We start from the raw sequence: 18,417 nt of genomic DNA on the forward strand, positions 1-18,417 counted from the left end.
TAATTTTTGCAATACCCTTTGGGGCTTTAGGGTTCGTTGCTTACTTTTTCCTGGTATATAATATTGTTTCTGATTGCAGCGAGACAACAGTGCGCAAAATGCTAACTTGAACCCTGCTCGCCAATTTTCAGCCCAGTTTCCCAGTTTCTATGTAGTCAACCTAACCTCCCCGCTGTTTTCCCTTGAAGCACTTCTCTCTTTTATCATTTCCGCAGGCTTCCCTCTCTTCACGGCACGAAAGCTCGCGTGAAGGACGCCAGTGCCATTCCGGCGCCGGCGCCGGCGGTGCAGTGCGCGGGGACGCTTCACCGCAGAACGCCCCCGGCGATCACCGACTGCAACAACCGGCACGCGACGGCAAACAACTCCGCCGCCACCTTAGCCGTCGTTGCTTCATCCAAGAACAACCCCCACCATCAGTCCACTTCCCCCGGTGCTTACTCGGCTCTGCCCGCGGCCATCGTCGCTACCAACGGCGTCAACAGCATCGCCGGTGAGTTGCAATGCCTCGCTCCCTTATTTTTTGCTCGCAGGTCTTTTCCTTAACGGCCTCACTGCCGAAGAAGCTTTTAAAGCGCTGAACCTCCGGATCCTTGCTCACGAGGGTTCTTGTGAGGCAGTGGTGCCTCATAAGATTCTATGCGTCTTTGTAATCGAGCTGGGGCTGAAGCGGTTCCAAAACTCAGGCCGATTGAACCGGGAATACACACAGCTTTCTCTTGATGCTAGATAGGTCTTATATTCTGCTGGTCTCTCCTGTAGGGGGTTGCCCTACCACATTTTAGCATATGCGTAGTATGGATACTACTACATGGACATAATATTACATGTTCACTTTTGAACACACAAAAAGCCCTTTCGTCGGTTTGCTCGCAGAGTTCCCCTGCGGGTAGTAGATGTGGCAGTGAACCTTCAGCGCCGATCTCCGTTTCACTCTCCCTTGAATGAGCCACGGAGGCTTCTTGCTGCACTTGCCGAAGTCGCACTTGGTCGATTTGCGCTGTTCTCCTTCTTCCGTATCAACAGCCAGCAACCGATCCCAGCTTCATCCTTCGGGTATAATTCATGCACGATGCAGTTTTAGGGATGAAGCTCCTTAGGGTGTGGGTCTTTCCCTCGTAGTAGTAGTATAATGTAGTAGTAGACAACTCTAGTTTGAAGAATCGCTCACTAGATAGCGTTGTGTGTATATAGTTAAGGATTAGGGTGCAGAGTTTTTCAAAGCACTGGGGTTTAGGGAGTGGGAGGGCAAAATAGACATTAAGTGGGTAGAATTAGCTAGAAGGAGGTTATCTTATTGGTGGCTGAAGTCAAGGCGCGAGTGAGGATTGGACCCTTCACTGCTGGATGCGAGTCCTCGGCCTCACTATTTGAAGGGAAAAAAAATCTAGTTTTTGGTTCATTAAGTACCACGGCTTGGTGGCGTTAGCCACTGCCCAATTTAAAAGGTACAGCCATATCAATCCATCCATCTATCCATTTAGAGATAATATGACTAGATGGTTGTAGTGTTTTTTTTTTTCAATAAGAAATTCGTTGCATATCCCCGGAGTGAACGATGATGAGTGGGGCAAAGCGCCCGTCCATGCGTCTGATGCGTGCTCTAGTGTGATAGGAGCAGCCATTCAGGCAGACAGATGGACAGACAGAAAGATGGACGGACAGATGGATGAACACACGAACGGACGATTTGCCCCACTCATCATCATTCGCTCCGTGAATATGCTGTGAATTTTTTAAGCTATAGATACACGTTCCGTAAATTTCATTGTTTACACTATTATATGTATTTTAAACAGCTTTAGTGCTCTGGATTGAAGGCCAATATACAGCTGCCCTACACTATCGTTGATCGGAGGCGACGTTGGTCCTCGGACTCAATGCTCATCACTGGCCCTTGCGCCATAGCCACACTATATCATCCTCATCGCAAACAAAAACGTAGGCGACAAGAACTGATGCAGTAAGGGAAGTCTTATTTTTTTATGTTCCACAAGCGCAAAAGAAAGAACAAGAAAATATAGCGGCAACATCTCCATGTTTAAAAGGTGAAAATAGGTGTGCGAAATCTGGGAGTCACCAGCATTCTGTTTTATTTACGATTTTGTTTTTATATTACCCCGCTGAGCCCAAAAGCGTTACAGCTGACAATTTCCAAACACAAAAAAGTCTATTCGTGGCAAGAACACAGCATATAAATGCAAATCTGGCTGTCAGCCTCTCAAATATACATTTAGGTGGTTCCCAGCGGTCAAAAACCGCTACATCTGCTAGCACTATTGTGTGTGCAAAAAAAGAACATTTGCTGCGAAACTAGTCCCACCCTCGCCAATGTTTTCATATGAGATGCCCGCTACCTTTTTGCTTGCAAACCAGAGCAGTCTTGCAGTACATGTAGAGAAACAATGGTAATGAGAGCTAACAGACAATAATGCCATTCGAAGTGAAAAGGATATTATTAGAAGTAATTGTAATGCAAATGTGAAGAAAAGAAAGTGGACGAAAACATGAGTTCCCACCACCATGATCTGAACCTGCAATCTTCGAATAACTTCTTCATTGCTCTACCACGGAGCCACGGTGGCGGTCATCTCTCCATCCAGTTGGTAGAATTATAAACTTCGAGATTATTTATTTATACCTAACAGTTCCGGCTTCGGTGGATCTGAGTGTAATGATACAGAAGAAGGCTGGTCTTCCAGCCAAAACTATTAGGAATAAATCAATAAGTTATTGTTTTCTCTCCTATACTGCACTACTCTCGAAGATTATACGGTCACCAGAAGACACTCTGTTCACCTATTTCATCCAGATGTATGTAAATATATAGATATACATATTGCTGCTGTGAGTGTCACTCAGCGCCACCTGTTGCCATTGGATTGCAGCGAATGTGGAAAACACTCTTTCCTGCCTGTTTGTCGTCACCACGTAGCAAGTTATCTTACTCCGAAAGGACAGCTGACCAATTATCCCTCACACACCAGTTCAAGGAACCAAGACTGGCAGAACGAGACCCTCGCTATGAATGAAGGGAAGCATAACTTCAAGGACTCGTTTTTTTCTGTTTTAGACACTGAAATTATGATCACTAACAGACAGCAATATCATTCAAAAGTATATAGGGGATGTTATTAAAAGTAATTGTAGTGTAAATGTGAAGAAAGAAAAGTAAACGAAAAGATAACTTGCCACTGACTGGTTTCGACCCTGCAACCTTCAGAGAACGAGTCGTATGCTCAACCACTGAGCTGTCATGGCGACCACCCTTCCGTCTATTTTATAGGTGAGATGTGTGCATTTAGCCGTGCATAGAGTTTCTCACAATCATACCTAGAAGGAAATCTGGCGCTAGTGAGCTGCTGGATGCAAGGGAATGACAGGATGCGTGATGTTCGAACTTGACTCGAATTTGTATACCTCAAAGACGTGTCTGCTCCACGTTAAAGTGAATGCCGTCAAAGTGAGTGGACTTCTATTTCAGAATATTATACGCGTGATTGAAATCCGCTTAAATACGTTTTGTTTTAGAGAAGCTTTATTTACGCAGTCGTATTCGCTTTTGAGCCGAAGCCTCGTTCAACGCCAGCCAACAGAAGCCGCGCAGACACATATACCGTCATTCCCAGTGCTCCAACGTCCCCACCTAAGAATTTCACAGAGACAGTGGTGTCACACTTTCCTCTAGGTATTTGTGAGAAACTCTATGTAACCGTGGGAGCGTCACCATCGTAATAAGATCACGTATACTGCGTGACACCACACAGGCAAAGAGTGTTCCACACTTGCCGTAATGGCAACAGGTGGCGCTAAGTGACGCTCCACGACTAAAGCAAATATATAACCTACGAAATGGGCAGGGTGATGACCACCACCGTGGTTCAGTTGCAGAACATCGGACGCGTTTTTTTTTTGGAAGTCGCAGGTTCGAATCCTGGCGGTGGCAAGTTATTTGTTCACATTTACCTCTTTACATTTACATTACAATTACTTCAAAAACATCCCCCACACTTCCAGTGACATTACCGTCTGTCAGTTATTATTGATATGGTGTCTAAACAAAACAAAACGGGCCCTTCTAAATTACTTTCCTTCCCTCGCATGTGTAAAGGACACTAGGGACAACAAAGGCGTGAATTTTCAATAAAGACACGTTGTGCAAAGGTAAGACACCACAGAGGCCTAGAAAGAAGAAAGTGAAAACACCACGAAAGTTTGTAGCATAAGGTTCCTAACACATTTTTGTGAGAAGCTCTATAGGTTTTGGTGTCTTGCTTTCATTATTTTGTTCGTGTTTTCACACCTTGTCTTTTAGAAATAATACGTGTTTAGAAAAAAGTGTTAACAATTGTGACTACTTGGTCCTCTATTCTGAGGAAGCGAAAAGTCGTCCCGTGGGCCTCGCACCTGATGAGACCACGCTGAAAAAAATTCCACCGTTAATAGGTTCACGACGCTCATAACCGCTCGAACAGCCAGAACGTTCAAAGCGAGCTGCTGCTTAATAAACTCTCACCGTTATGATCTCGTCAAGCATGGCTAGCTTGTTACCAACTACTGTTTAAGAGAATTTTATTACCAGATATATCTTACAGAACTTATGTGTACACAAAAAGATCGACAATGATGATCATGCGTATGTATACTGCAGACTTATGTACAGCTAAAACAACCTATTTGGGTATGCAGTGATTTACAATGCAAAAATTGTACAACAAGCACGGGACATCATTATACTTCGAGATGATGTAACTCATAAAAACAGTAAAGGCTATGTGTACAAACAAGGGGGCCTTTCACAATGTGAGGTGGTGTTTTTGCATCCACCTGTGAGAACAATTTGCTCTCGTGCTCAAGAACATTAATTCACAAAAAGGACATGCTTCTAGTAAAAAAGAGAATTCACACTATTGTTTCACAGTAGTACAAGCTCTAGCCCACCTCCTCAGTAGGGGAGGAAAGGCTTGGACACTCTGTTGTTTTTACAATAACGAATAGCGTAGACCAGCGTCGGAGGCAAGCCTCCTCTCCCAGCATAAATAGTTCTTCATTGAGATGCAAGCATTACATTTCTTAGACGATGTAGCAGTGGAAACAATGCTTTCTGAGGGCGTCCCCTCAAATGAGCCAATTCCCTCCACTTCCCTAAAACTAAGGCTCCAATAGCCATTAAAAATTCGACGAAGTTATCCCTGTGGCAAGTCTTACACTGCATACTTATTTGGAACATCCTGGTAACCATGCGCCAAAAGGTGCGTGCTGCAACGTATTCATGAAATTCATGATGCAGGTTTTGACACGGCCGCATTGCGGACATGTGGCGGAGGGTGCCACGACCCACGCCACAAGGTGGTCGGCCGTCGGTAGAGCCTCCCACTCCCTAAAGCCAGTTTAGATCACGGACTTCGGAGGGGCGTGATGTGTTTTTAAGAGTCCAACGTCTTCTCCGACGGCATTTCCGGCACTGTTCATCAGTTAGACTTTTGAAGGCAATTTGTTCACTCAAGTCGGTAGGAGACATTTCCATCAGTTCTTGAAAAAAACAAATTTTTTTCGTCATTGTTGCAAAGGTTTTATTACATGTGTGTAGTATGCCGGTGGCTAATCACTGGCTGGTTCCGTTTCGTTTGTTAAACCGAAAAACCTTCTATAGGTACCTAGCCGATATACTACGAGTTGCCCGCCTCGATACGATGAGTTTTCCAAGAGTCCCCAGGTGTTCTTGAGAGCCAACATGCGACACATTACATCAAGGGTAGGCATACTGAGCCCTCCCCATTTTACTGGTAGATGGACCAAGGCTCTAGCAACAGCTTCAGCGTGGCCATCCCTAAAAAAGGAGCCCCACGAAGTGGACACCCTCTGCAAAACTCGTCGAGGCGGTCGAGTAATTCTCGATACATAAAGTAGTGGCGCTGTTATGTGTCTAGAGAAATTTATTCTCACAGACAGTGAACATCAATTACAATCCAACAGAACATTGCGACAGAACACAACATCCACAGACACAGCAAAAGTTGTTACAAAAAGATGTGTACATATGTAAACGGAACACAACATACACAACTTACCCAACTACACAGGAATTGTTACAAAAACAATGTCTACATATGCACAATACATGGTAAACGAAGAACACACAAACTAAATGTAGAGATCTATATGTCAGATATTTACATAGTATTTACAAGGTATTTGTATGAGTACTAAACAAAGATTAACCTACCAATACCAGGCAGGCCTGAAAACAAGCCTTACACGTCTCTCACAAACGAACACAAAACGGCAGGACCAGTGTCGAAGGAATTCCTCTTCACCCAGAAAGAAGAGTTCCTCCGACAACACAGATAGTATTTCTTTGTACAGTCGCTCCAAAATCGAGAAGAGAGCCCGGCGGCGACGACCTGCTGCAACAGCTTCACAGCGGTTACGCCATAGACAGTAGACACCAGCAACAATAAGAAGGCAGGCAAAGCGGCCTCGAGAACAACGTCCAGAAGAAACAAAGCGGTTTACTCCAAGGCCACGAAATCCTGCATGCACAGCCCTCCAGAAAACACGAGCAACGACACATTGCCTTAACACATGCTGATTTGTTTCCCGTAGGGAGCAGTTCGGACATGTTGATGACTGGACCATTCTCCACCTTTCTAGGCGGTCAAGGGTAGGAAGAACGCCCCACCCTAGCCGCCACATGAAGTCCCGGAGGTGGCCAGGTAGAAATGATGCCATCAGCGTGCTCCAAGACACACAACTAGAGCGGGTGCGGCGTGCTGGAGGAACTAACGGGAGCTACAACGCGGCTGTTGTGTCAACGATAGAATTTTCTAACACATCTAAATCAGGGCAAGTCGACTGGATATGACGAAAAAACGCGACAGCTGTTGCATAAAACGAAGGAAGTACTAATGATTGTGGGCCCCGATTAACGCGCACATTAAGCAATAAATACCGAAGGTGAGTGCTTAGAAAATAATAAGCCAGAGTTCGCGCGGGGGATTCCTCTCCTTGTACGAGGCGCAACAAGAAGCGCAGGGCAAATAGCCGGCAGCGTATTGATACTGAAGGGAAAGCAAAACCTCCCTGGGAACGCTGTTGTCCTAATGCCGCACTAGAAACCAACTCAGTGCCACCAGGCCAAAAGAAGGAACACAAGGCAGACTGCAATGACCTCACGATTCGTAAAGGCGGCTGTTCCACGTGAGAAAGGTACCAAATGCGACCGCAGAACACAGTCTGCGCAAGGTACCTCCGCTCAAGAAGCGGGAAGTCGAATTGCCGGGCGTTCTCAATTTCTTGTTTTACTTCATCGAGGGCGTTTGACCAAACGGAGTTACAAACGCCGTAGTGGTTGTATTCTTAAAATGCGAAGAGACGCAGCCGGCTGAAGGAGAGATGTGGACCTAAGGCCGCGTTCACACTGAGCATTCCGGCCGCCGAAAGTGCTCCGAATCCGGTTCGGCGGCGGCGAGTTCCACCGAAAGGGCCCTCTCCGCGCCGATCGCTCTCGGACCGATTTTTGCGGCGTCTGCCGCCGAATCGGTCACCGCGGACCAATAGGAGCGCTAGTCAAGGAATTTTGAAAAATGGCGGCCAAGTCCTACTCACTTGTTATGCCGCAGTGCACGTAACTGAATGTTGAAACCAACGGGAGTTTAACCTACTTTGTGCCTACTTCGCCTCTGTATTTCGTGAAAGAGGTGACCGAGCTTGCTGTTGGCGCGACCGAGCTTGTTGCGGTCTTGCAGAGCAAAACAAACCCACCAACGCCGCTGGCGTCGGTGGTTTTTCTGCTCTTCGTGCATTATAAGACAGCCACTTGCCAGCAAAGTAAGCAGTACTGTCTTTTCTTGCTTCTTCCGTACGAGAATCGTCGAAGTATACACCACCGGATAGCGTAGGGGCGTTTGCAAGCCGCGACAACAACCGGGTGACAGCGCATCCATCCCGCGTTCGCCCCGTAGTAGATAGCATATTCGGCGGCCCGGGGCGCGTCCAGTGCAAACGACGCTGCGTTTCGGCGGCAGGGGAATTTCGGTCGCTGTAGAAAGCGGATGTTTCAGTGTGAACTAGGCATAAGTGTGGAGTTGGGATAGCCGATGAACAAATACCGGGATTTAGAGAGGTTTGGCGCGGCACCTGAAATGTCCCCATACTGGAAGAATAAACGAGGCTATGAGAAAGACTATCTTCATCTGAAAGGTACAGGGTTATGTCGTCAGCAAAAGCTATGACTTTTACGGTACTGCTGCCGGGAAGCGCAAGACCCCGGACATGCGAATCTGCTTCTAAAGCACACAAAAATGGCTCAAGGCTAAGGACAAATAGAACAGGAGACAAGGGGCATCCTTGACGGACCCCACGTGTAATAGAAAAGGCAGCACGCTCTCAACCATCTGGAACTAGTGTGCTTTTTATACCTACTCTCCAGAGTAGGTATGTCTAATTAATTCGACAAAAGTACCAGGAAAACCAAGGGCTGTGAGAACTTTAAAGATATACGTGTGCTCTAGTTAGTCAAATGCTTTCTCTTTGTCTAAAGACACAAGTAGACCACGCGCAGATCGCGACAGAGTATAGGCTATGATATCCCGGGTGGTAAAGGACAAAATGTGTATTTTCCGTGCAGGCATAGATGAAGCCTGGTGATGACCCACCACGGTGTTCAACAGAGCCTTCAAACGTTGAACGATCACAAAACGTTCAAACGTTCAAACGCTGAACGAGCGCTGTTATGCTAGCTCAATCATCAGTCTGTTATTCAAATCTTTCATTGACACAGAGCGGTAAGCTGTTAAGAAGTCGTTTGTGCGAACGTGTTTCTCATGCTACGTCACACATGTTGATATAAAAATGGGTCACTCGCTTTCGTGTTCATTCTCGTGAAAGTACATGTCGATGTCTGTTTCACGCCATTTGAATGTTCTTAAAACGAACGCGACTCCCCGTATCACGAGTTCCAACCAACCAGCTTATAGGAGTTCGAGTATAGGTAAAAAAGGTTTCAACACTATTGTGGCCTCGGCTAGAGAAGAGGTTTAACACCTGCGTTCTTTCTTTGCCGATGCTTTTAAGTGTGAAGCACTGCTTAGCGAACTTTGGCGACTTTCAGCGTATCTACCTACCTACCTACCTACCTACCTACCTACCTACCTACCTACCTACCTACCTACCTACCTACCTACCTACCTACCTATCTATCTATCTATCTAACCTATCTATCTGTCTATCTATCTATCTATTTATCTATCTATCTATCTATCTAGCCGCCTACGACTTTTAGCTCTCCTGGTTATTTCGATAATGGCATCGATACCAAAATTATTATGGCGTAACAAAACTGTATGAACAGCATAATTGGGAAGCCATAACATCAAAATCAAGATATGTATGTCATGAATGTCATGACTTACAATTCATCGTCTTGCTGCTTTTGTGGTGGTATCGTTCACACGATATTTTGCGAAACTGGTATGGTATGACATGACTGCATGGCGAAGTGACAGACCCTAACGTGAAAATCATGACATGCATGTGATATTTTTCATGTTATGACTAGCCATGACTACATGCCACGCTCATGATGCGCTCGAGATCGTTTTGCTAGCTTCACATATACCACATTTGGTATTATGGGACGTGATTGGATGACGAAAGTATGACTGGTGAAAACATGATAATCATGAGATGCGCGACATATAAGACTTGACTGCATGCCACGCTCATGATGCGCTCGCGGCCGTTTTGCTGGCTTCACATATATCAAATTTGGTGTTTCGTGTGGTCAATGGATGACGAAGTATAAGACTGGATAAAACGTGATAATCGTGACGTGAGTGTCATGAAAAAAAAAATGAAAACCAACCATACTCCCGATGCGCTCGAGGCCTTTTCACTTGCTCCACATTTACCGAATTTGGTACCACGTGACGTGAACATACGACGAAGGTAAGTGACACGTCCAAACATGATAATCATGATATGCCTGTGATGTAAAACATGACCACAAGCTACGCTCATAGCGTGCTCGCGGCCGCTTCGTTTGCTCCACATATCACGTCACGTGATACTAAATGTGGTCTCACGTGCTGTGAATAGACGACTAAGGTAAATGACACATCCAAACATGATAATCGAAGAATGAAAGTCATTTACGGCATAATCTACGTCCGCCTCGTAAAGTTGTGTTGATTTTAAAGTGACATATTGACCTTCCTAATTCGTGCTTTGCATATCATTGATTCCCAGAGTACGTGGGATCTGCCAACTTTTTGTTTTCGTATACTTTTTGTTTTCGTAACTTTTTGTTTTGGTATAGTATACGGATGGACGGACGGGTAGACGGATGGGCAGCCAGACAGAGAGACAGACAGACAGGCAGACAGAGAGACAGATGGACGGACGGACAAACACATGGATGGATAGACGGACGCTCCACCCCACTCATCAGCACTCACTCTTTGAACACGCGCATGCTAAGAATTTTTATTATTACGATACGTAACTACCAGAACGTATGAACGTCAATAGTAAATGTATCTGCAGAAATCATTTTCCAATCTGATCATGGTGCTTCAATGGCATGAACACCATTTCTCTTGACACAAACCTGTGTTCACATTCACTTTCCTTCAAGGTAACAAACCTGATTGCTGTTATTGCGCTGGATAGAGACGTTGAAAGGCCAGCACCTTTTAATTTAAGGGTTCTGTTACCATAAATTCAGCTGAAGCTTTTATAAATTTAATGAGGGCATTTGAGTCATCTACGTGGCTGCTAGAATCTGGACTACGAATCGCGTTGGATTTTGCTATGTTTAGGTTATGCAGAGAAGCGTACGTGCAAAATATGAGAAAGAACTTTTATTGTTAATTATCCTACAATTGCTGCAAGTTGTTGTCATTACACGCATCGACACCTATATATTGAAACGCCACGGTTCAGCTGAGGCTTTATTCAAGCAACAGCACGATGGCGCCGATCATGAAGAAGAACAAAACGAAGACTGATGAGGAAGATAAAGTCCAATGAATTCTTACATTATATATATATATATATATATATATATATATATATATATATAAATATATATATATATATAAATATATATATATATATATATATATATATATATATATATATATATATATATATATGTATATATATATATATATATATTGTGGTGAAGCCTTCGAACAGTGGGTCGTCCTCTCCAGCGCCTTCTAGTGGGTTGCCCTTTTTTAGCAAGAAGAAGAGCAGCTAGTGCAGAGAGTCGGTACCCGCATTGACTGTCACTGTCAAGCATCGTCGACAACCATCCGCCAATAAACGTCTCAACAATTTGGTGGAGAGTGCTGTGCCCTTCTAACACCTTCGGTTAGCATTTGATGCCCCTGGAGCTACGGTCCCGCACCGTGCCTTCTACCATGCACCAAGACGCCGCACAGCAAACGCTTCCTCCTGCTCCGACGCCATGTTCCGGTGTTCCCCGCATCCGGGACCCTCCTGTCTTCACCGGCGCGGATGGCACCGACGTCGAGGACTGGCTTACTATGTACGAACGGGTCAGCGTCCCCAATCATTGGGACGAGGCAGGTAAACTCGGCAACCTGGTTTTCTACCTCGCGGGTGTGGCCGGCATGTGGTACAACAACCACGCATCCGATTTCCCCACTTGGTCCGCTTTTAAAACCGCCGTCGTCGACGTGTTCGGCCGTCCTGCCGTTCGTAAGCTCCAAGCCGAACAGCGGTTACGTGAACGAGCACAGCAGACCGGTGAGTCCTTCACAAGCTACATAGAGGACATTCTTGACTTGTGCAAGAAAGTGGACGCGAGCATGTCAGAGGCCGACAGAATTACCCATGTTCTAAAAGGCATCGCCGACGATGCCTTCACCATGCTCCTGGCCAAGAACCCTCGCACTGTGGCAGAGATCATTACACTTTGCCAAAGTTACGAGGAGCTGCGACGGCAGCGCTCGATGACTCGTCGACCACCCTCACGTGACGCTGATCTCTCGGCCTTGTGAACACTTTCGGACCACACCGCCTTGCTTGCTGAAATCAAGTCATTCGTGCGTGAAGAAGTTGCCCGCCAGGTCTCTTTACTGGCCTTTGCTTCCCCGCAACGTGCTGAACAGTCGTCAAGTACACTTCTGCCTCCCCTCCGCCGAGCCATTCAGCAGGAAATCGCGGAAGTCGTTCCAGAATATCACCAGCCGCCTCCAGTATCTACACCACTCAGTTACGCCCAAGTTGTCGCCAGGCCACCCCCACCGATTCCTGTGACTGGCCCTCTTGGTTACACCGAAACCATCGCCAGACCCCAGGCCTTCGGAGAAACTGTGCCGCCTACATATACCGACGTCATCCACGTGCCCCGTGTGCCGCCCACTATGCAGTTATATCAGCAGCCGGCTCGCCCATTGCGTTCTTCGACATGGATGGGACCCGCGAACCGATGGCGCACTGCGGACAATCGCCCCATCTGCTTCGCTTGTGGTTGCGTCGGGCACGTAGCATGCTACTGCAATCGTGTGCAGCGACCGCAAGTCGCCTCCAATTTTCCCAGCCAATCGGGCCGCTTTTATGACCAACCGCCACCTACGTCACCGTCGTCCCGCCCCGCTCCATCTACCCGCCGCTCACATTCTCCGCGACGTCGCTCACTGTCGCCGATGCGGCCACGTCCACTAGAGGGTGACCAGGAAAACTAGTCGTCGCAGTCCACGAGGCAAGGGCTGCGACGCTGTCGAACTGCGGAAGCCCTCAGGAAAGACCATCGAACGTGATAGACGTGCTTGTGGATGGTGTTCGTGCATCTGCCCTTGTAGATACTGGAGCCGCCGTATCCGTGATGGACGCAAAGCTTAGCCGATTACTGCGCAAAGTGACCACGCCACTTTCCGGGCTCTCCCTCCGTACAGCCAGCGCCCAAAGCATTCACCCTACAGCGATGTGTACAGCCCGCCTCATGATTCAGGACGTGATGTATGCCGTTGAATTCATCATCATTCCTTCATGCTCTCACGACGTCATCCTAGGATGGGATTTTCTCTCCCGCCACGACGCCGTCATTCATTGCGCACCAGCAGAAATAGAGCTAACACCATTCTCTTCTTTGACGCCGGCCGACAGTCCATCTACTGCAAGCAAATTACTCGTCAGGGACGACACGCAAGTGCCTGCAAACTCGTCCGCGGCGGTGTCGGTGTACTGTGCAAGTCTTTCAGACACCGCTGCACTCCTCTCACCATTTCATCGTGTTTTCACCAGAAAAGGTTTGCTGGTTCCTTTCGCGACCGTGCAAGTAACTCGCGGCAGCACCAATATTTTTGTTCTGAACTCATCCCCGTACAGTGTTACGTTGGTGCGAGGGGAATGTCTCGGCAGCGTGGAACCCATCGAAGACGCACAAGTCATGGATCAACCTGATGACACGCACTGCCGAAGTTCCAATACGCTTAGTGCTGTTTCTACATCTGTTTCATCATCCGCTGATGTATTTGGTCCTTCCATTGCTGACAACCTTACGCCGGTCCAGCGCTCCCAGCTTCTGGCCCTGTTGGAAGAATTCCGCTCTTCTTTCGATGTCTCTCAACCTTCTCTCGGCCGCACATCCACTGTTACGCATCGCATTGACACAGGCGCACAACCACCACTACGGCAACGTCCGTATCGCGTATCTTCCACAGAACGCCGTGTAATCAACGAGCAAGTGGACGACATGCTACGCCGCGATGTTATTCGACCCTCTAACAGCCCCTGGGCATCTCCTGTCGTTCTCGTCGCGAAGAAGGACGGTTCTGTGCGGTTCTGTGTGGACTACCGACGTCTCAACAAAATCACTCGTAAAGACGTGTACCCACTACCGCGTGTGGATGACGCGATTGACAGCCTGCAAGGAGCCGAATTTTTTTCATCTCTAGATTTGCGCTCAGGGTACTGGCAAGTACCTATGGCTGAGGACGCTCGACCGAAGACCGCTTTCGTCACTCCCGACGGCTTGTACGAATTTAACATCATGCCGTTTGGGCTGTGCAATGCGCCTGCCACCTTTAAGCGCATGATGGATACCGTCCTGCGTGACCTGAAATGGCACACGTGCCTGTGCTACCTCGATGACGTCGTCGTTTTTGCTCCGGACTTCTCAGCGCACCTTCAACGCCTGCGGCATGTTTTAACGCGTCTGAGTGACGCCAGTCTGCAACTGAACCTGAAAAAGTGTCGATTTGCAGCTCGGCAGTTGACAATACTCGGCTACGTCGTGTCCAAGGACGGAATTCTCCCCGATCCAGCCAAGCTTCGGGCCGTGACCGAGTTCCCCAAGCCGACATCCATCAAGGAACTGCGCAGTTTCTTAGGACTGTGTTCCTACTTTCGGCGCTTCATTCGAAACTTCGCGTCTATCGCATCACCGCTGACAAAACTCCTCGGTAGTAACGGGCCTCTCCATTCGTGGTCATCACAGTGTGACGACGCATTCACAACGCTCCGTCGTTTACTGACGTCGCCTCCCATACTCCGCCACTACGACCCTACTGCCCCTACAGAGGTACACACGGACGCCAGTGGTGTCGGTCTCGGCGCTGTCCTTGCGCAGCGCAAACCAGGGTTCCCGGAATATGTCGTGGCGTATGCAAGCCGTACGCTTACAAAAGCCGAGACTAATTACACCGTCACTGAGAAAGAATGTCTGGCAATCGTGTGGGCCCTTACCAAGTTCCGACCTTATTTATATGGTCGCCCATTTGATGTAGTCACCGACCATCACGCACTATGCTGGTTGTCCTCATTGAAAGATCCCTCAGGCCGTCTCGCCCGGTGGGCACTTCGCCTGCAAGACTACGACATCCGCGTACTGTACCGCAACGGAAGGCAACATGCTGACGCCGACGCCCTGTCGCGCTCTCCCTTGCCTGACGACAATGCCCACGACTCAGCGTCTCACCTTGCCGTTTCTTCCATTAGCATTCATGCCGTTGCTACTGAACAGCGCAAGGATCAATGGATTGCCTCACTGATAGACTTGCTGACTGATCCATCCACTACATCCACTCGCGCGTTGCGTCGTCAAGCCCACCATTTCGCCGTTCGCGACGACCTTCTCCACCGACGCAATTACAGCGGTGACGGCCGCCAGTGGCTACTAGTCATACCCCGCAGTTTGCGCTCTGACATATGCGAATTCTTTCATACTGATCCGCAATGTGCGCACTCCGGCGTATCGAAGACTTACCAGCGCATTCGCCAACGGTACTTTTGGCGCGGCATGTACCGCTATGTGCAGAAATTCGTTCGCTCCTGCATAGAATGTCAGCGCAGCAAAACTTCAACGCACCTGTCGCCGGTAGGTCTGCAACCTCTACCTTGCCCTGCCAGGCCGTTTGGGCGCGTTGGCATTGATTTGTATGGGCCACTTCCACTAACGTCGACCGGTAACCGCTGGGCCATTGTTGCTGTGGACCACCTCACGCGATACGCCGAAACTGCCGCTCTCCCCGCGGCTACAGCGAGCGATGTGGCCTCCTTCCTGCTCCAACGATTCATGCTGCGACACGGTCCACCTCAGGAACTGCTCAGTGATCGAGGCCGCGTCTTCCTGTCTGAAGTCGTCGAAGCCATTCTCAAAGAGTGCAACGTTGTTCACCGCAAAACTGCTGCTTACCACCCGCAGACGAATGGCCTTACTGAACGCTTCAACCGTACGCTCGGCGACATGCTCTCCAAGTACGTCGCCGCCGATCACACAAATTGGGATTCCATTCTACCCTTCGTCACCTACGCATATAACACCGCCGCTCAGAGCACTACTGGCTTTTCACCTTTCTTTTTATTATATGGAAGGCACCCGTCGCACACCATCGACACTATACTTCCGTACAAGCCAGATCCGTCAGAGTGGGCGCCTATTTCTGCTACAGCCAAGCTTGCTGAAGAGTGTCGAGAGCTCGCAAGGACCTTTACAGCGCATGATCAAGAGCGGCAAAAAGGCATTCGCGCTGACACCAGCACTACTGCGCCCATGTTCCTCCCTGGAGCGCTCGTCTGGCTCTCGATCCCTACCACTTCAACTGGCCTGTCTTCAAAACTATTGCCCAAATACGAAGGCCCCTACCGGGTCGTCGAACGCACTTCCCCTGTAAATTACTTGATCGAACCCATCGAACCATCTTCGGACATGCGCCGTCGAGGGCGCGACATTGTCAACGTGGAGCGCCTCAAAGCCTACCACGACCCGCTCATAGTAACCAGCTGCTAGGTCGCCAGGCGGCTCCCTCTTCGTACCCGGGGTAGTTGTGGTGAAGCCTTCGAACAGTGGGTCGTCCTCTCCAGCGCCTTCTAGTGGGTTGCCCTTTTTTAGCAAGAAGAAGAGCAGCTCGTGCAGAGAGTCGGTACCCGCATTGACTGTCACTGTCAAGCATCGTCGACAACCGTCCGCCAATAAACGTCTCAACAATATATATATATATATATATATATATATATATATATATATATATATATATATATATATAACCGTTTTTTGGCATTATTGTCTGTTATGTCTCGTTATTTTGTGTCAAAACACAGACAAACGAGCCCTTAAGTGTACTGGCAGACTTGTTGGTTCCTTAGGCTGTATACGAGGGACTATGGGTAAGTTGCCAGCTCATAATAAGTTCACCTGCTACGTGACGCCACAAAGGCTCATAAAGGGTGTGCCACACTCGCCGCCATGGCTACAGATGGCGTTGACTGCCACTCCCAGGTTTAAATTCACATATATACCCAATAAAGTGCCTGGGAGGATGGCTGCCATGGTAGCTCAGTGGTAGAGCATCGAACACGTTATTCGAAGGTCGCAGGTTCGTTTCCTGCCCACGGAAAGTTATCTTTTCACCCACTTTTCTTGGTTGACATTTACATTGCAATTCGGTGTAATAACTTCCTCTATACATTCCTTGGCATTATTTTCTGTTAAATATTATTATTAATGAGTCAAAATGCGGAAAAACGAGCCCTTAAGTGTACGCTTCTTTTCCTTATTCATTAACGAGGGTCTCGTACTGGCAGACTTCGTGCCTTTAGGCTGTATACGAGGGACTATTGGTCAGCTGCCAGCTCGTAATAAGTTCACGTGCTACGTGACGCCACGCAGGCTCATAAAGAGTGTGCAACACTCGCTGCCATGGCTACAGATGGCGTTGACTGCCACTCCCAGGTTTAAATTCACATATATACCCAATAAAGTGGCTGCGAGGATGGCCGCCGTGGTAGCTCAGTTGTAGAGCATCGAACTCGTTATTCGAGGGTGGCAGGTTCGGTTCCTGCCCACGGTAAGTTATCTTTTCACGCACTTTTATTTCTCCACATTTACATTACAATTTGGTCTAATGACTTCCCCTATACTTTCGTTGGCATTATGCCCCGCCGCGGTGGTCTAGTGGCTAAGGTACTCGGCTGCTGACCCGCAGGGCGCGGGTTCGAATCCCGGCTGCGGCGGCTGCATTTCCGATGGAGGCGGAAATGTTGTAGGCCCGTGTGCTCAGATTTGGGTGCACGTTAAAGAACCCCAGGTGGTCTAAATTTCCGGAGCCCTCCACTACGGCGTCTCTCATAATCATATAGTGGTTTTGGGACGTTAAACCCCACATTTCAATCAATTCGTTGGCATTATTGTTGCTTAGATCGCATTATTATTGTGTCAAAATATGTGAAAATGAGCCCTTACGTGTACACTTCTTTTCTATATATATATATATATATATATATATATATATATATATATATGTGTGTGTGTGTGTGTGTGTGTGTGTGTGTGTGTGTGTGTGTGTGTGAAGTGTTCTGCAACCATAATGCCGCATAATTTGAGATCTAGCGCGATATGCAACAAGAACTCCAGCAGCGTGAACTTTTTTTTTCTCCTTTTCACATCGACGAGGTATTTACTGTTGAACAAGAACCAACACTATTCTGTATATTGCCAACTTCACTGATTCGGACCTTCTGTGTACTCATAGCGTGCTTGTCATCAAAATTTCTCTGCAGCCTGTCACAGGGATACAATAATTGAGAATCGTTACATTGGTATATCAACTTTGTGTTTGTTTTGTTTCCTTAGCAAATGAATAGCGTGAGCTTCGTGGCAGGTAACAATGGGTAGACAACTGATTATTTATATATTCATTTGTTTATTTGCCTACTTGTTTATTTAGGTTTTTCATCTATTTGTTTGGTTGGTTGTTTCTTTAGAGGAAAGTAAAATATGGACGCCACTTTGAATACACAATCACCAGCTTCTCCATAAATGAACACTGTATGGAAAATGACAGTCATGACATATACTTCCATTAGTGGCATTCACTCGTAACACAAACAGCTATCGTCTTTGAAGGTAACCAATGAAGAGCCCTTTCACCTTAAAGTGATGAAAAC

At 47.6% G+C, this 18,417-nt stretch overlaps 1 protein-coding gene across 5 annotated transcripts in view; it reads left to right on the forward strand.

Moving 5' to 3' along the window:
* sick (sickie) overlaps positions 1-18,417 on the forward strand; it is a 1,179,025-nt gene that overhangs the window by 428,457 nt on the left and 732,151 nt on the right. For all 5 annotated transcript variants that reach the window (XM_075869563.1, XM_075869567.1, XM_075869568.1 and 2 more), the window contains exon 6: positions 216-493. In XM_075869563.1, the coding sequence (XP_075725678.1) occupies positions 216-493 (278 nt within the window). The remainder of the gene's footprint in view (positions 1-215; positions 494-18,417) is intronic.

This window comes from Rhipicephalus microplus, chromosome 7, assembly GCF_043290135.1.
Source record: "Rhipicephalus microplus isolate Deutch F79 chromosome 7, USDA_Rmic, whole genome shotgun sequence".
In the NCBI taxonomy this organism is placed as follows: Eukaryota; Metazoa; Arthropoda; class Arachnida; order Ixodida; family Ixodidae; genus Rhipicephalus; species Rhipicephalus microplus.